This window comes from Neoarius graeffei, chromosome 18 (genome assembly GCF_027579695.1).
Source record: "Neoarius graeffei isolate fNeoGra1 chromosome 18, fNeoGra1.pri, whole genome shotgun sequence".
Classification (NCBI taxonomy): domain Eukaryota; kingdom Metazoa; phylum Chordata; class Actinopteri; order Siluriformes; family Ariidae; genus Neoarius; species Neoarius graeffei.
This window is the reverse complement of record NC_083586.1, coordinates 37,819,314-37,842,813: the sequence shown is the minus strand read 5'-3', so window position 1 is coordinate 37,842,813 and position 23,500 is coordinate 37,819,314. Positions and strand designations below refer to the sequence as shown.

General features: G+C 42.6%; 1 protein-coding gene across 2 annotated transcripts in view; it reads right to left on the bottom strand.

Annotated features, from left to right (window-relative positions):
- The window catches only part of LOC132866168 (radixin), a 117,805-nt gene that overhangs the window by 5,603 nt on the left and 88,702 nt on the right, over positions 1-23,500 (bottom strand). For both annotated transcript variants that reach the window (XM_060898771.1, XM_060898770.1), the window contains 5 exons: positions 20,763-20,859; positions 11,922-12,085; positions 9,706-9,836; positions 4,638-4,798; positions 4,392-4,484 (listed from right to left, as the gene is read on the bottom strand). In XM_060898771.1, coding sequence (XP_060754754.1) covers positions 4,392-4,484; positions 4,638-4,798; positions 9,706-9,836; positions 11,922-12,085; positions 20,763-20,859 — 646 coding nt within the window. The remainder of the gene's footprint in view (positions 1-4,391; positions 4,485-4,637; positions 4,799-9,705; positions 9,837-11,921; positions 12,086-20,762; positions 20,860-23,500) is intronic.

The following is a 23,500-nucleotide window of genomic DNA, read 5'->3' as shown; positions in this document are numbered from 1 at the left end:
CACCACACACTTCACCTATTAATTTCACTGTAGTTACTAAATACTACACTTAAATGTAAATAATTACATTACTGGCATTTAGCAGGCACTCTCATCTGGAGCAACAGACAACATACCCAGAGCAGCCTGGGGAGCAGACAGGGGTTAGGTGCCTTGCTCAAGGGCACTTCAGCCACTCCTGCTGGTCCAGGGAATGGAACTGGCAACCTTTTGGTCCCAAAGCTGCTTCTCTAACCTTTAGACCAAGGCTTTCCCGTGGACTTAATAAATAAATAAGTTGAGAGTTTATGGAGATAGCTTTAAATTGAGGTTATAGAGTATGGACAGGGGAGCTGCTCCATGTATATTTGTACTTTAGTCATCCAGGTAGGTGTTCCCCTTTTCCCCTTATGGATATAGAAGATAAAAACTCAGCCGGGTCACTTTTGACCCACGTTTTGCATCAAAGGGTTAAATGAAGGCACTCATTCAGGTACGCGATAATTTCTATAAGAACAGTTCATTTATGTGGCCTTGCAATTGAAGTCTAATAATAAATAAATAAATTTAAACACACTGTTGATATGGTGATGTTCGCTATAAGGAGATGTTTAACGTTTACAGAAAGCGTTTCCAGTGTGCACGCGTGCTTTTTCATCCACAGGAGAGCCAGAGGAGTTTGTGTGTGCCAGTTTCTCAGGAGAAAAAGCAGCAGATGCCTCGGAACAGCTCGCCCCATCGACGGCAGGCCATGCGACCACGTCATGGTTAGTGAACACCGTCGATGTGCTGGATTCCTTTTGCTATCTAAAGGCCTCTGCATGCTCTTGCGACAAGGCTTTCGCAGATAGCTTTTTGCAGACAGTTGTAATTTATCGTTGAGCGGGGAGTAATAGGAGTGCGCGATGTTATTCACCGCCACAACGCAAGGGGGCGCGAAGTCGCTAGGAGTAGTTGGTGGGTGTGGTTAGTGGAGTGTTTATACCTCCGGTTACTTATAATGACTAGAACTGGAGTCGTATAGATGTACACTGAGTGCAGAATTATTAGGCAAGTGAGTATTTTGACCACAACATCCTTTTAATGCATGTTGTCCCACTCCAAGCTGTTTAGGCTTGAAAGCCTACTACCAATTAAGTATATCAGGTGCTGTGCATCTGTGTAATGAGAGGGGGTGTGGTCTAATGACATCAACACCCTATATCAGGTGTGCATAATTATTAGGCAACCTCTTTTCCTCTGGCAAAATGGGTCAGAAGAGAGATCTGACAGACTTTGAAAAGTCTAAAATTGTGAGATGTCTTGCAGACGGATGCAGCACTCTTGAAATTGCGAAGATGTTGAAACGTGATCACCGAACAATCAAGCGTTTCATTGCAAATAGTCAACAGGGTCGAAAGAAGCGTGTGGGGAAAAAAAAGGCGCAAAATAACTGCACATGATCTGCGGAAAATCAAGCGTGACGCTAACAAGCAGCCATTAGCATCCAGTTCTGCCATATTCCAGAGTTGCAACATTCCTGGAGTGTCAAAGAGTACAAGGTGTGCAATACTGAGGGACATGGCCAAGGTAAGGAAGGCTGAAAAACGACCACCACTGAGTAAGGCACACAAGATAAAACGTCAAGACTGGGCCAAGAAATATCTTAAGACTGATTTTTCTAAAGTGCTGTGGTCTGATGAGATGAGAGTGACTCTTGATGGGCCAGATGGATGGGCCTGTGGCTGGATCAGTAATGGGCACAGAGCTCCACTCTGACTCAGACGCCAGCAAGGTGGAGGTGGAGTACTGCTATGGGCTGGTATCATCAAAGACGAGCTTGTTGGACCTTTTCGAGTTGAGGATGGACTCAAACTCAACTCCCAGACCTACTGCCAGTTCCTGGAAGAAACCTTCAAGCAGTGGTATAGGAAAAAGTCAGCATCTTTCAAGAAGAACATGATTTTCATGCAGGATAATGCTCCATCTCATGCGTCCAAATACTCCACTGCGTGGCTAGCCAGTAAAGGTCTGAAAGGTGAAAAAAATAATGACATGGCCCCCTTGTTCACCTGACCTAAACCCCATAGAGAACCTGTGGTCCACTATAAAACGTGAGGTCTACAAAGAGGGAAAACAGTACACCTCTCTGAACAGCGTCTGGGAGGCCGTGGTTGCTGCTGCACACAATGTTGGTCGTGAACAGATAAAGAAATTGACAGAATCTATGGATGGAAGGCTTTTGAGTGTCCTCATGAAGAAGGGTGGCTATATTGGTCACTGATTTGTTTTTGTTTTGTGTTTGAATGTCAGATATGTTTATTTGCAAATCTGGAGTTGTCATATCAGTGTACCTGGTGAAAATAAATAAGTGAAAGGGCTACATATTTGGTTTTTATTAAGTTGCCTAATAATTCTGCACAGTGAAAGTTACCTGAACACATACATATTCTCCTAAAATGGCCAAAACTAAAAACGCCCCACTCTAACTTCCATACATATTCAGCTTTGATATTTATGAGTCTTTTTGTTTGATTGAGAACATAGTTGTTGTTCAGTAATAAAACTAATCCTCAAAAATACAACTTGCCTAATAATTCTGCACTCCGTGTACGTACTTCCTCGATCAACCGCTCTTCGTGCTGCTCCATCTTCGCTCGTGTTTTTAAAAATGGCGGTCGTGAAAACAAACCAAACCGGGAAAGTAGGGAAGCGGAAGTGCGTGTACAGCGGATGTAGAGTGGACCAATCAGAGCCCTCTTGTCTGCGACGCTGTCTGCGAGGCTTCTGCGGTGGTCACAATTTTTGGGAGGTGCGCGCAGAGCGTCTGCGAAGGTGGGGGGGCTACGCAGACACTGTCTGCGACGCTATCTGCGAGGACTGGGTTGTCAGCATAAATTGGCCTTAAGAGATACCGTGTGTGCTGGTGGTGGCTGTGAGGCTGCCACAGTCACTAGGGTGGGAGCCGCCTGGGGTAAACTCACGGAGCTGCTGCCTATACTGTCTTGCTCGTCATTTCAAACACGGGGTAGGGTGTATGGTAGCTGTGTTAGGGTGCCGTGCTGTACGCCAGTGAGTGCTGAGCCCCTAGGAAGAATGTGCGGTGTCAAACCTGATGATGTTACCAGCTTGAGTGACTTACCGTATGCGCAAGGCTTGAGGTGGTTGGCCTGGTGACTGCTATCAGATGTAAGCGGCTGTGATGGTTTGGACATGTAGAAAGGGCTGAGAGCTGTATTAACACCATAAGGAACATCCAAGTTGATGGGAGGAAAAGAAGGGGTAGGCCATGCAAAACATGGTGCGACGTGGTCACAAACGACCTAAAGGTGACCAGCCTCAGTGCAAATGACACAAGGGATCGAACAGCACGGAAAATGAGGGTGAAAGCCTATCATGCAGCGTCACAACCGCCAGCTGGTGGAAACTGGCGTTAATGGATAGTGAGTGAGTGGGGGGAGGCGCTACATTTTGTTTTTTACATTTAAAACTGGCAGGCTGATGAGGGAAAGACCGTTTAGAGCTGTTAACAGGCAAGTGATACGGGGACACTTATTTTGTAGACATTCCACACGAACTGTAGCGATAAAGACCTTCACAGAAGTAGTACACCCTTTTAATTAATTACAGAAAACTGTTGAGGAATAAAACATCTCAGGATGTGCTGAGACAGGAAAACCGTTTCCGGTTGAGAGTACGTCGTGTGCGTTCTGGCTGCCGCTTCTCACCGGAGCTTTTATTTTATTTCTTTTTCTATTTTTTTTTTTCTGTGCGTTTGTGTAGTTTGATGTTTGAGTGTTTTGTCCGCCGGTTGTGGTGTAGCTCCGGACCCAGTTTTGGGCGTCGGTTCCCTCCAGGCCTTGGTTCGCTGTGGGTGATGCCTGCGCTCCCAGCTGTGGACTGCAGTGAGCCTGTTGCTCAATTTACATCATGGTTGTCCAGCGCTCTGTGCTTTAACGCTTGGCGTGATGTTCCGAGCGATGTTGCTCGGTGGTGTCGCGGCAGCTGTGCAGGCGGTTTGGGACACACACCAGCGCTCTGCGTGGCAGAGCTTCTCTGCTCGCTGTGTGGATCCACGGCGTGGCGTTCGAGCGATGTTGCTGACGGCGGCGGTGCTGGAGATGTGGGACTTGTTTTCGTGCGCCTTTTGGTGGGACTGTGGCTGCTACACCACGGGAATTACATCCTGACCCCTACTTGGTGGACTTTATATTATATATATATATATATATATATATATATATATATATATATATATATATATTTTTTTTTTTTCTTTGTCTATAATTGTAAAGCGTCCTTGGGTTTTTTGAAAGGCGCTATATAAATTTAACTTATTATTATTAATAAGCACTTCTGGGTTGCATGTATGCTCATGGTTGTGTGCGTGTGGTTGTGTGGGTGTGAGAGTGAGGAGAGGCAAGGTGCATTACTTTGTGCTGCCATTCATTGGCCTCCTCTTCCTTTTTTCTCTTGGCTTCCTCCAGCAGGGCGATTTTGGCAGTGAACTCACCCAGTTCTGCAGCCTAGAAGACAACACAGAGCTCAGACACTGAACATACACCAGACTGAACCTGAGGTTCTTTCCATTTAAAAAGCTCGATTTTGGCATTTGTTTAATTTTCTGAAGGACTCTAGTCACTCATAAATGCCTTTATGGGATAGTACACAAGACACACCAGTTGTTCTTGGTTCTTCATCTGATCTGCTGCTTGTTTGGCCAGTGCTGTTCGGGCCTCTTCGGCTGCCAGCTTCTCTTTCTCCAGTCTCTCAGCCTCTTCCTTTGCCTTCTGCTTTTCCTGGTCCAATTCTAGAGCCCGACGTGTCTGTTCTTCCAGCTCTGCAAACACACACACACACACACACTTTTCATCTGCCTGGCCTATATAAATAAACCGCAACCCGTTCAGTATGATCTCACTGACCAACCTCTGGGTTTGAAACCTGTTCAAATCAAAACCCATAAATTGATGGTATCGGAGTCAACCTCACAGTTACTTTTATGAATTATATCAGAAAGTGATGCTTTTTCCACTGAACAGAGCCAAATCCACAGTCCATCTCCATGTACGGTGCAAACAAAGTGAAGACGCAGCCATTTGGGATTTAACTTAACTGATTTGCTTTTGATCACGGTTTAAGAGACGGAAAATTAAGTTTAATAAGAAAACAAAAATAAATGAGTAAATAATAAAATGAAAAACATTTAAAAAAATAACCCTTGGCGCACAGAAAATCAAATCTGGCCAGAGACGTTAATGCTTTTAATCAATTTGATTCATTTCTGGTCTGAACTCTTTGAGCCTCCACCCTAGCGCGATTCACATCAAACCCGAGTAAGAAGAGTAACCAAATTCAGCAGGGGTACTACACAGCTCCCCGAATGATAGAAATTAATTCAGTCATCATACGCCAGGATGGAGGAGGGGGGGAGCGCTATTAAATATCAATGACTCTGTTCATGACTTGAATAGAACAGCAGTGTTTTATCAAGTACACAATGAGATACAGCACAGAAAAAAAAAAAAAGCGTTTATATATGGCACAAAGATATGAAGTTTATCTTCAAGTGGTGAAATGTTTTTCAACACGAGAAGATAAACTTCATATCTTTGTGCCACCATGTAATTATTATTATACAGACACATCCAAAAAATGCAAGTTAAATCAAAAGAATTTTAATTTTGAACTGGTTCGCCATTTTGACAACGCGTATCTAGTCAGTGGAAAAACCCTGGATATGACATCACTGATATCCTCACGAGTGAAGATCTCACTCATATCCGCGATGTATTTCATATGAAAAATGAGTTTTTCAACACAAGATAAAATTCATATCTTCAAGCAAACGTGTGATTTTTTTTTATTATATATAAACACATTCAGAAACAAAACCTACACAAGTTTATCAAAATAATTCATCGATTTCCTCACAAGTGAGGATATTGGAAAATGGGTTACTCAATGTCCCAGATGTGGTTTGTATGAAACGGGCGGGCGGGTGGATAGAAGGATGGAGAGGGTGTGTATATATAGTATTGTGCAACTCTTAAAGGAACAGTCCACCGTACTTCCATAATGAAATATGCTCTTATCTGAATTGAGACGAGCTGCTCCGTACCTCTCCGAGCTTTGCGCGACCTCCCAGTCAGTCAGACGCAGTCAGACGCGCTGTCACTCCTGTTAGCAATGTAGCTAGGCTCAGTATGGCCAACGGTATTTTTTGGGGCTGTAGTTAGATGCGACCAAACTCTTCCGCGTTTTTCCTGTTTACATAGGTTTATATGACCAGTGACATGAAACAAGTTCAGTTACACAAATTGAAACGTGGCGATTTTCTATGCTATGGAAAGTGCACACTATAATGACAGGCGTACTAACACCTTCTGCGCGCTTCGGCAGCGCATTGATATCTGAGCTCCGTATCAATGCGCTGCCGAAGCGCGCAGAAGGTGTTAGTACGCCTGTCATTATAGTGCGCACTTTCCACAGCATAGAAAATCGCTACGTTTCAATTTGTGTAACTGAACTTGTTTCATATCACTGCTCATATAAACCTATGTAAACAGGAAAAACGCGGAAGAGTTTGGTCGCATCTAACTACAGCCCCAAAAAATACCATTGGCCATGCTGAGCCTAGCTACATTGCTAACAGGAGTGACAGCGCGTCTGACTGCGTCTGACTGACTGGGAGGTCGCGCAACGCTCGGAGAGGTACGGAGCAGCTCGTCTCAATTCAGATAAGAGCATATTTCATTATGGAAATACGGCGGACTGTTCCTTTAAGGGGTGTTCACACGGCACATATTTGCATCGATGCTGCACCGATGTATTTTGTTGCGATATATCTTACACCGGTGTAAATTTTGTGGAGCGTTCACACGTCACAAACCTGCTTACTAGAGAGAAGCGTGTTAGCACCGGTGCAGCCCCACTTGCGTTCACACGGCAGTTTTTGCGACCGTGCTATACGATAGTAATAATGCGGAAATGAAATATGCGCATGCGTGAAAATGTACTTCCTTTTCCCGCCTTGTTTGTGATTGATATATCGAAAAACCATGGTTTATACTTCTCCAGACAAACTTTCTACGTTGTGGATCAGACACCGTAAAAGAGAGAAAGGAAAGGTTGCGCAAGTACAAGAGAGCACAAAAACAATGCATTCTACAATTCATTCGGCAACAAATCGACGACTTCGTGTCGTTCATGGCCATGTGGACGGTTGTCATGGCATCACCAAGCTCCGGGAAAACAACGTGGATGAAGACACGTATGCAATGCCCGTATGTAATCAACTCTCCTCACGCATAGCGAGTCTACACCTGCAGCGTTCAGACGTCCCATTTTATAATCGGTGCTGCCCTGCAAACTAGCATTTACTCCGGAGTAAATTTCTTAAACCACCTCCCAAGCAGGGTTAGATTTGCACCGGTTTAAGCAGCTTTCAGGGGCTACACCGGTATAACTTTATACCGTGTGAACGCTCTACCGGGGCAGCCCCGGTGCTACACCGGAGTAAAAGTTGCCGTGTGAACACCCCTATAGGCATATGTAAAGAAATACTGCAGACCAAAATTAGCTTTTAAAAAAAATAAAAAAGGTTCAATAAATAACTAAATAAATACAGCAGTAAACCATAATAAATGAAAGTCAATATTTGGTGTGAGACGACCCTTTGCTTTTTAAAAAAAAAAAAAAAAAAAAGCGTAGTCTCAGGTACAATGAGTGCAGTTTTATGTGGAAATGAGCTGTAGGTTTTACTGAGCATCTTACAGAACCAGCCACAGTTCTTCTGGACACTTTGTCACACTCGCTTCTTCATTTTGCACCAAAACCCAGCAGCCTTCATTATGTTTTCTTTTTTAATCTGAAAAGTGCTCTCTTATGTCATATACTGCTCAGATACAAACATTTTTCCTGTATCACGTAATTCTGTGCTGGAAAATGAACATCTGGACTCTAAAATGTTTCTGTACTGACTCAATGTCAGTCATAAAATAGAAATCCATCACAAAATTTGTATGAAAAAAAAAAAAGGCTACCTAAGACGTTTGCACAGTACTCTGTGCGCGCGCTCATACAAACACTTGAGTTTGTTTCATCTGCTTTTCAGCGTACTAAGAGCACCAGATAGACACAGCACTGCAGTGTCACGTCTCCGAAGGTTTGCGGCGTTCTTAAATATCTTACAGTAGCAAGTGCTACAATCTTAAAGATTCAATTCCCTTTGCGACAGTTTCACTTCTCGTCAGAGAGGTTTCTTCAGTTCAACTGAGCGGGCTGAAATTCAGATATAAAGAACTGAAGGCAAATTTTTATCATCAAAATTCTTCTCATTTGATTAAATATCGGAATGCATTTCTGACAGCTATTTTGTCGCTGCTATAGCAAGTTATGAGTGTTTGAAATACGCTCTGTAATATATCAGTCCATATGTCAAAGCAATGGCCGTAAACGAGATTCGTTGAGACCTGTGCGAGACATCGTAGGACGGAAATAAAACGTACAGCAGAAATCAAAGTGACCAACATCTGCCAACGTTGTCAAAAGACGCGCGCGCCCTCTTTCGAATGCTGACGTAATCAAGCCGGAAGTTTTGTTTGTTTCGAGAGCAATCAGGAAAGTTTGAAAAAAAGTAGGCAGTAATCGTCATTTATGGCCCTTTTCCACTACCCTTTTTCAGCTCACTTCAGCCCGACACGGCTCGCGTTTCGACTACCTCAGAGCAGCACGACTCAGCTCGCTTCAGCCCTACTCAGCACCCAAAACTCGCACGGTTTTGGAGTGGGGCTGAAGCGAGCCAAACCGAGCCGAGTGGGGCTGGGGGCGTGAGCAGACACTCCCCTGTGCACTGATTGGTGAGGAGAAGTGTCCTCACATGCCCACACACGCCCCGCGAGCACGCTGGGATCTGTCAACACTGTAAACCCGGAAGAAGAAGAATTACGAGAATTTCTGAAGCCTTATGCGCCTCGTCTCATCTATACGCTCTTGCCAGTATCTGTTGGCGTTGTCGGTGACAACAAGCCACAGCACCAAGACCAGCAACACTAACGACTCCATGTCCTCCATGTTTATTGTTTACTATCCGGGTCGTGAGACTACCGCTTAAAAGCTCACTGATGTCACTGTTTGCGCCGCCTAACGACATCACGTGACGTCCACCCACTTTCGCTAACTCCACCCAATGTGTCCACCCACTTCCAGCCAGCACGGTTCAGCGCGGTTGTAGTCGAAATGCAACTCCAACAGCCCCACTCAGCTCGACTCAGCACGGGACGGCTCAGCCCGACTCAGCCGCGTTTGTAGTGGAAAAGCGGCATTAAACTCGTTTTTGTGCAATATTTCGTTTGGAAAACAGTTTTCAAAATGGCGGCACTGACACCTGGCTGACACTTCACGTTTCAAAGTCTTGTGAAGATCGTGTGGATAAGTGACACCTGCCATGGACCAAACGAACTAAATTCAGCACGGCTAAAAACCGAATCGGCCGATAAGTATATTTAATTGCAATTAGTTGCCAATACGAGTCACGATATAAGGTTACTAAAACCGAAAACGGAATTGAATAACAACACGTTAAGAAATAAAGCAAGTTTAAAAAATGACTTCAGTTCTCCTTTAACATCAGATTAATAAGACTCTTTGCCCTATAAATGCTGTGAATATGGTGATTTTACTCCGACATGACCAGATGTCATGTCGTGCATCACTGCAGAAGCCTCATTCGTAATGCTCTTGTACCTCTCTGTGCTCTCGCAGTTTGCTCTTCAATCTGTCGCAGTCGCTCGATCAGCTCATCTTTCTCACGCTCTATTCTTTCCTTCTCCTTTTCTGCAAGCTCACGCTTCTTCTTTTCATTTTCCAGTTGAGCCCTTAAAAGAGAAAATAAATTAAAAATAAAAAATAAAAAAAGGATGTGGTTAGCTGTCATTCATGTGCTCAAGAGCACAGATGCTGTTTTTGGTTTAATTTCCAAACAACCTGAACACATGAACTCCACCAGTATTATGCGCTGCTTAAGCATTTTGACCCACGTACGTCAGAAGTTTGACACTGCCACCTTGCACCAACGTTAAGTGCTACTATGGGACGATTCTTCGTGTTGGCTGCTCTTCAATCATGGCTAATAAGAGAAACGGTTTTTGGACATCGTTTTCAAGAAAAGTAATAAAATCTTTCTACTTTTGTCACCAGTCTGTGAAATGCATTTTCATGGTATTTTCATAATAGTGCAGTGTATTAAAAATAAATAAATGTTTGTTTTGATTAGTAAAATGTTTCACATTAATGCACCAGGTCATTATTAAGAAGGGTACTGGGACCATAAATTCAGAATAAATTTTTTTGAATAATAAAAATACCTTAAAGCCTACGTCACAACCGGATGTACGATTTTTTGGCCGTGCGATTTTTGGCGTTTCCCAAATCGCTGCGTTTTTTTTGTTCGTGGAGAAAGACGCACGTTGGCCGTAAGTTTGTCTTGCAACCTGAAAAAAACCTAAGCGCCCATAGAGTTTGACATGACAAAGAACCTCTGCGGCCGGTCTACGGCTCAAAAATCAGCACGTCACACGCGCCCTCCGTGCGTTTCTTGCGGCCCTAGGAGCACGTACAGCCGGTTGTGACCGAGGCATAAGATTCATTACATTACAGGCATTTAAGCAGGCGCTTTTATCCAGAGTGATGTACAATGTACCCGGAGCAGTTGGGGGTTTGCTGCCTTGCTCTAGGGCACTTCAACCATTCCTGTTGGTCCAGGGAATCAAACCAGCAACCTTTTGGTCCCTAAGCTGCTTCTCTAACCATTAGGCCATGGCTTCCCTATGGATTCAGAACAAATGCAGTACCCCCTCCCCCCCCAAAATCCAAGAGTGTAAACTTCCACTCGTAATGGTATTATTGTGGTTTGGGCCTGCCTGCAATATTTTCTCATGAATTTAGCTGGTACACTTGTTTTTGTTGTCCATTTCCACCAAGTCCTGGTACAAATGCACAGGTCTAAAGGAATAATAAACCTCCGATTCATATCTTCATTTGTATCTGCTCCATGTTTTTGCATTTGGTTACATAAAGAAAAGCGAACAGACAATGGGCACCTGCTAGTTATTACCAAGTTGCAATTTTGAAGGTCCTGAACCATAAATCTCGTGTTAGGCCATGGCTTAATGGTTAGAGAAGCAGCTTTGGGACCAAAAGGTCACTTGTTTGATTCCCTGGACCAGCAGGAATGGCTGAAGTGCCCTTGAGCAAGGCGCCTAACCCCCAACTGCTCCCCAAGGCTGCTCTGGGTATGCTGTATGTCACTCTGGATAAGAGCGCCTGCTAAATGTCTAATGTAATGATGCATCTCCTAAATACATAACTACAGATGGATTTTAACACTCATGTAGGGAAACGTAACATGGATATTGCCCTCTACTGGACAAGACTGTCATTCAATAGAAAAACATTGACCATCACAATTAATCCGCTTGTGCATATTATTTGTGGTGCCCAGAACCTGATTCCCAAAAATCTTAATTGAAGAAACATTGATTAAATGTCAACTCTGAACACCATGGCCAAACATTCAACAACTGCACATCCACGCTTGAATGGAGAAAGAAAGAAAGCTTATACACCAGGTCAGCTTATGTTTAGAATTTGGCAGGCATTTCCATAATGCACTGAATCAAAGCTAGAAGCTGAAAACTTGCCCATGAACCTATAAAACTCAACAAGAATAATTACAACTTCTTGTCTGATCCAATTTACACCAGCTATCTTCATTTAGTTGAAAGGAAATGACCAAAGCGCAGGTGCCATTTCTTCACAAGATTCCGTTAGCATGGACGGGAGAGTTTTCAGACTTTTCACCCATTTTTGCATTTTGTACACCCTCCTCTCTTTTCTAACTGGCAAAACCCTCCAAGACAGACATCAGTGTGAGTTTTAAGGTCAGTTCTGGGTGCATGTACCTCTCCATTTGTTTCTGGTGTTTCTCCTCTCTGGCTTGGGCTTTCATCTGCTGCACCTCAATGGTGTCTGGTTTTCTCCGCCTCATGTAAAGCTCATGGTTACCCATGCACAGAGCCAGGATCCTCTTATTGATCCGCAACCGTGGTGCGTAGAACACGAAATCCTGTAATTAAACAAACGGAATTGATTCACCAGTGTCAGGTGTGTTTAGGCAACACGATAGAGACTCTGTACACTGATTTAAGGCCTTTACACACCAGGGGCGGGGTTTTTTTTTTATGCGATTAATTTGCATGTTGATACTTTTTTTTTTTTTCAAACTGTTCTTTGTTGTCATCAGGAGTGCTTTCAGACTGAACGCGAGTATTATACAGCAAGAAAGCAACTTTTTGCAACCAGGTCAATTTTTCTATGCTTTTGCACCACAGATATACCAATCACGCTGCGCAGAACAGAAATCACACACGGACATCGGAGACTAGACCCCGAAGCCGCCGCCAGGCGCCACTAAAACCGCCATTTAGAATTTGAGCCGCCGCCAGCCAATAATTTTGTAAGCCAATTTGAGCCGCTATCTAATAAAATTTGGCTGAGCCACTAAGAATTGTGTACATCAAATAATGGGTTTATCCACATCATGAGCTACAAGAAAAGTGACACAAACATGATCAACTGTACACACTAGTAGTAACACAATAGAGACGTATAGGCATACACTGTAGAGATTTAGAACTGATATCACAGCACAGAGAGCCACCACAAGCTTGCCGTTGTGACTACCTGTCTGGCTTCCCGCCCCTCACACCGTTACCACGATACACTGGGGAACCCGGGAACCCACCCAGAGCATCAATCGACTCCGATATCGACGAGATGGCTGCATTCTTTGCCGCTGCTGAGGGAAAGTGTAAAGGTATTTTTTGTTTGTTTGTTTTACATACTTCGAGATTGATTAAAAAAAAGTACTCCACCACTCTACTTTCATCATAGCAAGATAGCTGCCAGTCCTTCACTGGTCATTGCTAGTGAGAGTAGATAGCTAGATGCCTTCCTCGAACAATCCAGATTAGCTTATTATTAGCATTGCACTACAATCTTGCTAGATTTATATTTACAATGAAGTAAGAGACCAGGGGACCTGTGGTAATTTGCTATTTATTCCCCCCATTTGTTTGATCCGTTCGCCCGGATATATGCCACACAGTGACGTCCAGTATCAGCCATTTGTAGCCATAAACATTTTGGTGGCTGCAGCAGCCATTAAGGTTTTGGCTGAGTCAGCTAGCCAGCCAATAATTTCATCAGCCAGCCATTATCCTGAAAACAAACGGCTTCGGGGTCTATCGGAGACATCCAGCAAAACAGCCTCAAATGTAGCAGTGAGCCCTGCTACGCGCCAGCGTTACTCACATCCGGGAGCTGAGTGGCTGGATTTCACCTGTGAACATAACACCATGAGTGTGTCTTTCTTTCTTGTTCCCCAGCACTGTGTGTCTCAGTTTCAACTCTTGAATGAGATGATGAAATTATCCCTGTTGTTCTTTGTACCCAAAACTCTTGATTGGCAGCATGTCTTTACTAATTGTCTTTATCACTGCTAGACGACTTGATCATTGACTCAAAACATTACTGAGAGTCGCGGTGTGAAACAAGCAGAAAACAGAAATGTGAAACATTAAGAAATTTGCATTGGAGTCTGTGCATAGTATGAAAATTTCACACATATCGCAATCTTGTGTTGTATCTGGTGTGTAATAGCTATTAAAAAATGTATTTAATGTGTACTTCGAGGCTGCATTTATAAATTGAAGATGTACCTCAATTTTATTATCCAATTATTTATTATACTTTTTATTTTAAGCCTAAGGGGCGGCACGGTGGTGTAGTGGTTAGCGCTGTCGCCTCACAGCAAGAAGGTCCGGGTTCGAGCCCCGTGGCCGGCGAGGGCCTTTCTGTGTGGAGTTTGCATGTTCTCCCCGTGTCCGCGTGGGTTTCCTCCGGGTGCTCCGGTTTCCCCCACAGTCCAAAGACATGCAGGTTAGGTTAACTGGTGACTCTAAATTGACCGTAGGTGTGAATGTGAGTGTGAATGGTTGTCTGTGTCTATGTGTCAGCCCTGTGATGACCTGGCGACTTGTCCAGGGTGTACCCCGCCTTTCGCCCGTAGTCAGCTGGGATAGGCTCCAGCTTGCCTGCGACCCTGTAGAAGGATAAAGCGGCTACAGATAATGAGATGAGATGAAATTTTAAGCCTATGTTATTTCAAATGAATGAATCCTTAAATGAGAAGAAAACTTTAGTTCCTTCAACTGAGCGAATCTTTTCAATGCTGTTTAACACTTGCATACCTGCCAACCTTGGAAAAAAATTTTGAGTAACAACTTATCGCGGCGGTGCAGCGCAGCACGGCGTGAGGTCAGGCACATTTGCTGATCAGTATTGATTGTAATGAGTGAGCGTGTGAACAATGTATTACTAAGCACAGAGTTTCCACTCACCATCATATCTAGTTATTCAACATACAAGCAGACTATGAAGAAAACAAGAACTCTTAATGAAAAGGAATGAATATATTTCCAATGCTTTCACCAAGACATTTGGTACAAGGCAAATGTGCCCGAAAAATGTGTCCTTTATACAGACCTTAAACTTAAAGATAAGGGATAAATGTACTGCCTTTGGCATATTGTGTCTTAAATACATTGGGAATTATAAATAACAAAGAATCCCAAATAGCATGCTATGTCCCTTTTGACATTTAGCATTATATTGTATAGATAACAGAAAAACCAAAGGGCTATAGCCTATGTCTTTTAAAACAGACGCCGGCAGTCTGCAAAATACACACACAATCCTTTTTTCATAAATTTAGTTTTGACCGTAAAAGAGATTCTGTTGCTCCTCGCTACACTTTGAACTCGGCTACACTAAACATCGAAAGTGAATATTCCAGAGTGCCTATATAAATATATATTTTTCAATATTAATATTTAGTAAATGCAAACTGATAATCACACTTACAGAAAAACTTACTGAAAATAAATTATAGGCTACTCTGGCCTATCCAATAAACATAGCCTTTATAATATTCACTGACCTGGCCTAATTTGGAAAAAATAATGGCCTATGTATATAAATGCAAGCATTTCTATGTTAGCAATATTATTACCTGTATTTCCTTGATGGCTAATGTCAAAATCATAATTGCACACTGTGCAAAACGCATGATTAGGCAGTTTAGAGGGGCGGAGGCATGGCCATTGATCTTGATACTTTGTTAGGAACTTCTGAGGGGCACAGACTCGCTTCTTTTTAGATTTGCTAACCTCTCTCTCTCTCTCTCTCTCTCTCTCTCTCTCTGTGTCAGTATCCTCATCTGACGTCATGCGTATTATTAACTGCAAGGCACGCACATACACAAACACACATCATCCACCACACGCACTTACGTGAAAACACTTCGTGCGCTGCTCATTGAATCTCACATGCACGAGTAGCCTAGTTCAGAAGATTTTAACGCGTCTATAGGTTGACTGGATGGAAACGTCAGTAGGCTACTACATTTTCACTTTAGGCTATGCAATATTTTTTGGATTGAGAAGCCTGGGTCAAATATCAAAACAAGCTGGAACAAATATTTCCTTCAGATAAGGCGGAACACTGTGCTTTGAACTATGACATTAGGACGGTTGTCCTTGCTTTATTCACAATACCCTTGCCCTGCCCATTTACCTTAGAAACGGTGTTTAGCGCCGTCCTCCCTTGTAAAACCAGTCACAGTATGAAGATCGACCGAGAGGGATGAAAATCAATGTCGTTACTTTCGTTTTGACGGCTCCTTGGCTCTCCGCTTAGCCTCATAGCCTAGGCCTATTTGAAGAGTTTAAAACTAGCGCTGTGATTGGTCGAAGTCTTCTTTTCTCTACAGGTTGCTGGTCAATGCGGTTACACCCATAGACGAGTTGTCTAGTGCACGAATGCACAGACAGTTGAACCGGAATATTAAAGATCTTTCTAAAGGTCTGTGCGGGACAGAATTTTCAGTCCCGCTCCCGCAAAGAATTATGATTTTCAGTCCCGCTCCCGCCTGCCATATTTTGTCCCGCTCCCGCCAGCAAATCCCGCATGATGCAGACGTTCGCGTTATTTCTCACGAAAGTTCTTGTCATTGGCTTGGGGAATTAAACATGCTGAGCTTAACTGAGCTCTCCACTGACCGATCCTTCACCTAGCGCACATAGCGAGGGTGCGCGTTACCAGGCGGCATGCGCAGCTGAGGCTTTACAGAGATACCCAACACACCTACCAACATCTACAGTGGATATTAAGAATATTGTACATTGCACACAGCTTATATGTCACTCCTCACATTTACATTCTAGGAAATACAAGTAGGCCTATAAGAAATTAATATAATTTAAAGACACAGCGTGATGGTGCCCCGCCCCCTACTTTGAGTGGACTTGAGCATAAATATCTACAGCTCACGTTCGGGGCTGCGTTTCCCAAACAACCAACCAAGTTAGCATTAAACCAATATGGTACGATGCAAGTTTGAACTAACTAACATCCAAAAAACGACTGTTTCCCAAAGCTGTAGTACCAACTTGGTCTGAACCAAGTTGATTTGAACCAACACAGTTCAAACCACGATGTTTTCAGATGTGTTCGGATGGTCTCGTTTATTGTCGGAATTCAGAGAAACAACCCGAAGTTGGCTGACAGTGCGAACGGCATTTCACCATTAAATGACCGTTAAGCCAAATTTGGTGCGTCCATAATCTTCCCCTGATGCTTGCAACTTGGTGTAGATGTTCATTTAGACTAATATAAAATTGCAATATCCCTCATTTGGAAAATCACGTGTAAACAAAAGGCATCTCCATAAATTAAAGCATCATATACTAGTTTTGGCTATAAGGCTATTTGCCCTGATTAAAAATAACTAAGCAAACTGCTGTGAGATGGCACAGATAATGTTATGTAGATCTACATGTTGTGTATTTATAGGTGGCATTGTTAGGTTTATTGTAAGTTTATTGTTTAGACTCTGACATTCTGCTGACACATTCCAAGTTGAGCGCTGCATGCGCTCATGATTGACAGCTCTTGCTTTGATTGACAGCTCTCGCTTTGCGCACTCGCACTTCCGAGAATGAACAGGTGAATGCGCATTCTCTTTGCGCACTCGCACTCCCACTTTCTTTTTAAAGCAGCACTTCTGAAGCACTGTGAGCTTCACTAGAGGAGCTCTGCTCTTCTGCCATGATCGGAGATCTCAAACACGGAAGAGCGGAAAGGAATCGGAAACGTACGCGAGATTAGACCACATCCGCAAATTTAGGCATCTTAAAATGTTTTTATTAATGCCAAATAAAATATCCAGCACAAATTATATACGATAGACATAAATTAATAATTTATAAATTTTATTTTAAACACGTTTTTAGTTAGCGGGACTGCAGCTCATCACCTCCCCCTCCCGCCCGCAATGAGCTTTCAAAATTTGTCCCGCGCCGCACTGCTTTGCGTCGGGTCCCGCGGGAGTGCAGGGCTCTACTTTGAACTCAAAGCCATCAATGGCTTTTTGCGTATTTTGAAGTGTTAAATCGTAGCAGCGTAGTTTGATGTCTAAACGCGTATCTGCTACGCAAAATGCGTAAAGGTTGGCAGGTCTGCACTTGGGTTTGGAGCAAATAAATAATCAAATGCACATTTCTCAGTACAGCATGCAATCAGAAGACTTAAAGTGCATATTCTGGACCAATTTCGTGTTTGTTTTTTTTTATATGAAAGTACGTCCCTTTACACACTCACCCAGAAGGATAATTTTGCACAAGGCCATCTGTCTACAGCAGAAAAATAAAATAAAATAAAACGCATCTGGAAAAATCCCAAGGGAGTCTGGAGCAAGATTTGTGACGTTACCTGCGGAAGTGCCAGCAGGCTGTGAGAGCTTTGCACGGTTTCAGTGCACAGCCTGTGTAGACCAAGCGCTCCCGTTTCTCTCTCACTGTTCGTCTTTTGGGAAACGATGAGTACTAATCCCATCAAGATTGGTGTTGCTACACCCTCCTACGATACATGTGTTAACCATTTTAATAATTACGTGATAATTTCTTCAACGTTTGCAGAAAACCACCAGGTCGTTTTCTCATAAACAAACCAGCGCTGACGTAGGATTCAGAGGGAGGCGTCCCGCACGCAACGTCACCAAAATCAATGTTTGCCGGGAAATCCAAATGCCAAGTTTTTTCAGAGGCGGACCAATTCGCCTCAAATGGCTTGATTTCAACTGAATTTTTCTGGTATTGCGCAAGGTAAAAAAATTGCACAGAATGCAAAAATGACAAATATTTGACCAAAGTTTAATATAAAATAGGAGAATTGCACTGATCTTGCTCCTGAATTTACCCGTGATATGCCCTTTAAAGCACTTATTATTAAGCGTCCCAACCCCCCCCCAAAAAAAACATTTTAATAATAAATGAGTAAGGTACAAAGCTCAGACTTAAACTGTTGATAAGAATGGTGCTCATTACGTTTATTTCACAGAATCCTCAAACTGGTAAATTAAAAATTTAACCTCAGATCATTGAGAGAGCAAGGATTTGTTAGCTGCAAGACAGACTGACTCAACTGTACGTTGTCACCAAAAACATACAGTATGTGGATTAAAATTTCATATTAGGTAACTGTACTGTCCACCAACCTGATGAGCTTCTTGTGGTACTACAAACAAATTTGCAGTCAATTTGTTTAATTACAGAAGCCACAATCATGATCACAAATCAACCCAATTCAAAAACAACATATCACATATTGAAACTGAAATTTTTATTGTTTTTTGAAAAATATTTTGAATTTGATGCCAGTGATTCAAAAAAAACACTGGGACAGGGGCATGTTTACCACTGCGTTGCATCACCTCTACTTTTAACACACTGAATGTTTAGGAACTCAGGAGACCAATTGCTGTAGCTTTGAAAGTGAAATGTTGTCCCATTCTTTCCTGCTCTACAATTTCAGGTTTCTCCACAGTTCAGGGTCTCCTTTGTCATATTGCGCTTCATAATGTGCCAAATGTTTTAAATGGGAGACAGGTCTGGACTGCAGGCAAGCCAGTTTAGCACCTGGACTCTTTTATACATGCAGAATGTGGTTTGAAAAAGATGCCATCTGGATAGCAGCATATTGCTTGAGAACACACACAAAATAAATATATATATTTTTTATATATATATATATATATATATATATATATATATATATATATATATATATAAAAATAAAACACACTATATTTCCAAAAAGTATTTGCTCACCTGCCTTGACACACATATATGAGCTTAAGTGACATCCCATTCCTAATCCATAGGGTTCAATATGATATCGGTCCACCCTTTGCAGCTAGAACAGCTTCAACTCTTCTGGGAAGGCTGTCCACAAGGTTTAGGAGTGTGTTTATGGGAATTTTTGACCATTCTTCCAGAAGCGCATTTGTGAGGTCACACACTGATGTTGGACGAGAAGGCCTGGCTCTCAGTCTCCGCTCTAATTCATCCCAAAGGTGTTCTATCGGGTTGAGGTCAGGACTCTGTGCAGGCCAGTCCAGTTCATCCACACCAGACTCTGTCATCCATGTCTTTATGGACCTTGCTTTGTGCACTGGTGCACAGTCATGTTGGAAGAGGAAGGGGCAGCTCCAAACTGTAAAAACAGTCTGCATGCCGAGGTGCTTGATTTTATACACCTGTGGCCATGGAAGTGATTGGAACACCTGATTCCGATAATTTGGATGGGCGAGCAAATACTTTTGGCAATATATAGTGTATAAAAAAATTCAGCATTAATGGTGCCTCCCAGATGTGCAAGCTACCCATTCCATATCATCATAGATGCTGGCTTTTGAACTGTGCACCGACTGTTTTTAATGCAGTGTCGCCTGAGGGCCTGAAGATAACCGGCATCTAATGTTCGTTTTTGGCTTTGTCCCCTGCGTACAGAGATTTCTCCATATTCTCTACATCTTTTAATTATATTATACCATATCTATAGATGATGTGATCCCCAAACTCATTGCAATTTTACACTGAGGAACATTTTTAAAATTGTTGCACAGTTTGCCCACACAGTGTTTCACAAAGTAGTGAACTCCCCATGTTTACTTCCGAGAGACTCAGCCTCTCTGGGATGCTCTTTATACCCAATCATGTTACTGACGTGTTGCCAAATTAACCTCAAAATATATATATGTTTATATTTATATGTATTTTTTAACCCTTTGGTGACTGACCCCTTGAAAATGGTTCCTCCAGGAACGATGACGTTTCAGTTGTCAAGACAACGGAAAAACTAAAATACAAAAACAAAAAGATACGTCACAATCTTGTGCACAAAACAAAATGCTCTTGTATTTGTATTTTAGTTTTTCTGTTGTCTTGACAACTGAAACGTCATGGTTCCTGGAGGAACCATTTTCAAGGGGTCAGTCACCAAAGGGTTAATACACAACTTTCAGTGTTTTGTTACCCGTCCTAACTTTGACACGTTAGCACTAAATTCAAAATGAGCATATATTTAAAAAAATATCTCTGTTTGAACAGTTGCTATGTTGTCTTTGGACCATTTTCAATGAAAAATATAGTGCTTCCAAAATCACTGCCTTCTGTTTTTAATTTACATCTGACACAGTGTCCCAACTTTTTTGGAAACCGGATTATAAAAAGGCAATTCACTGTGAAATTCTGCCAAGCCGTTTAGCAAACCTTTGTGAATGAAGAGTTTTTGTAAAAATTTATTTACACAAATATCAATATTCCATAGTTGAGAAGACTTACTGGTGCTTTCTTATCAATGGGCTTGATGACAAATTTCTTGTCGTTGAAAGAAATGTTGCGGATTTCACTCCAAGGAAAGCCAATCTTTGGTGTGAGCCTGAGAAGATAAGGAGGGGGGAAAAATAAAATAAAATACATGAAGAAATGCTACTCAAATGCCATTTAACTGAGAAATAGCACCAACAATCCAAAAGCAGGACATCCCCTATCCCCTTGTTCTGAGATGTACCAGCAGAGGGCCTCAAAGTGAAGCATGTTCAGGCTGAAGCTCAACACACACTGATCAGCTTTGGTCTGTGATTATCTAGTAATCTCATGAGCAACTTACAGTAAAGAGAATGGGGGGGGGGGGGGGGGGATGCATTTCTGAGATCTTCAAAACCTCTTAAGGAACAAGGCTGTATGAGTTAACCGCTCAAAGCTTTTGCTCACCCACATTTCATTCACTTTAACAGTCAATACTGTATTGTGTTGCGCCACATATTAAATAAATAAAATAAATAAATAAATAAAACGAAGCAACCACCAGTGCGGATATTGTTTTCCAGGAAAAAAAGATGACCCTTACTCAACCCATGACACGTGCGCATCATGTTCCTGAGCAACACATCTGTTCATCAAAGCCAAAAAGGGGGAAGGGGGAGGAAAAAAAAAAAAAGAGCAAAATGTATTTTTGACACCCACCCCAACACTGCTCGCTCTCTCAAATCTCCCTTTTCTGTACGAGTGTCACAGTGACTCATAACTACACTACTTCTAAAACGAAAACTTATTTTGCCAAAGATTACAATCTTATCAGACAAAGCGGAAATCATCCCAATCATGGAGGAAGAATTCAAGAATTACTGTGTCCCCGAGTTTATATCCAGTTCATTATACCCACTCACTCGTTCCACACATGGGAATAAACATTCGTGAAGAGATATTCTGCCCTTTTCTGCAGTTCTGTTCACTGACTGATCCAGCACTTCTCTTTTTCAACTGGTAGGAGGACATGACTAAAAACACACCTTAACCATGACAACCTCAAAACACACCACTGAGAACAGTAAAAGAACCTTGAAAGGTCTGCTGTTACTGAAACCTTTGTGGTTTACCACCGTTTACTGAAAGTGTGGGACGGCCATTGGCCTGTCTAAAAACACTATCCAAGTAAATCCCTGAAGTATTTATTCGAATATACTTCAAATATTTATGCATTGTATACACACACACACACACACACACACACACACACACACGCTGCTGTACAGTGCAAAATCTTTGATCTGGTGTCTCAGTCTCCGGACTGGACCATCTAAGAATATGAGAGCGCTTAAAATCTCTCCTGAGACCTGGACCAACACGTGGATCCCATCTCCAACAGAACACAAAGTGCTGCTGTTCTTTCCAGGGCAGGCATTAGAAATTAATTTTAAAGGAGTTAATCATTCTAAAACCTGCGTTTTATTTGCAGAGGAGGCACTACTCATTTATATGAAGGATGCCAATAATTCTCAACAGTCACATTTTTATATATTAAACAAATTATTTTGAATCAGATTAGGTTGCATGGATTGCAGCTTTATGAACAGAATCAAGTTTTGCATTTTGAGCCTTTTTTTAACCCCTTAAGCTGGGCATACACTGTGCGATTTTTGGTCCGATTTTGACATGATTTTCACTCGTGCGACTATTTTGGAGATCGGGACGAGTTTTGGCTCAATCGTGTGTCTCGGATCGTGTAATATACATGGGGTAACGGCAAGCGATTAACACCTCACGACCTCCTCCTGATCGATCGGATGAAAATCAAACCTGTTTGAAATCCTGAGTATTGCGGCTACCAGATCCAACTAACCAAATGTTCAGAAGCCGCGGTGGGCTAAGCAAGGGAAACAATTGTCTTACGCGCACTCAATAATCCAATGTCCGCATGATTACTCCCGTTTCTGTAGTTTATTGCTCTCCATTTCATTTAGACTCCAGTAGTCTTTCCAAGTACAGGGCAGAGCAAAAAAACATCCAAACGAACAGAAGTTTTAGGTGAGTCCATGCGATATGCTAGCCTGGGAAATCCCATGATGCTTTGCACAATCGTTCCGATCTGAAAAGACAGCATGGAAACTATGGTCTAAAGGCTCGGCCGAGTTAGGGAGCCAATCAGAGAGTGGGGAGGGGTGGAAAGACGGTGACGCGTACTACTCGACAAACGGAAGCTTGTAGTTTATTTGGGACTGTTTACGGATCACATTTAACATGGCGGCGAGCGATACGAACCAAACTTTCGATCAAGCTTTGTCTTGCACAAACGGCAGTAATCGTTCGGTGCCATTGTTTTCCTATTTTTGTTTTGCCTTCTCTTTCTCCTTCACCTCTTCGTCGCTCTAACTATGTCACCAGGTACAACTGCCATGATTGGCCATGGGCTACGTATACGCCAAATGATAGACATTCGCAGCGTCCAATAAACGGCCGTTGACAATCATAAACCACACCTCCCCTACAAGAAATTCAATAGGCGGATTCCAGACCATATTTCACTTGTGATGTGGTCTGGTGTTAACCAGACTAGCGATATGCTATGTGCGGTACACAAAAGATAGCCATCCCCGTGCTCACCCCACACCAAACTGAACTGAAGCACAGGTGTCAGGTAAGGCTGATTAAGGCTCCTAATTGCGCACCGCACACACCCAGCGCCACACCCATGTCCAAAAGTAACCAATAAAACGAAAACAACACAAACCAAATAAACC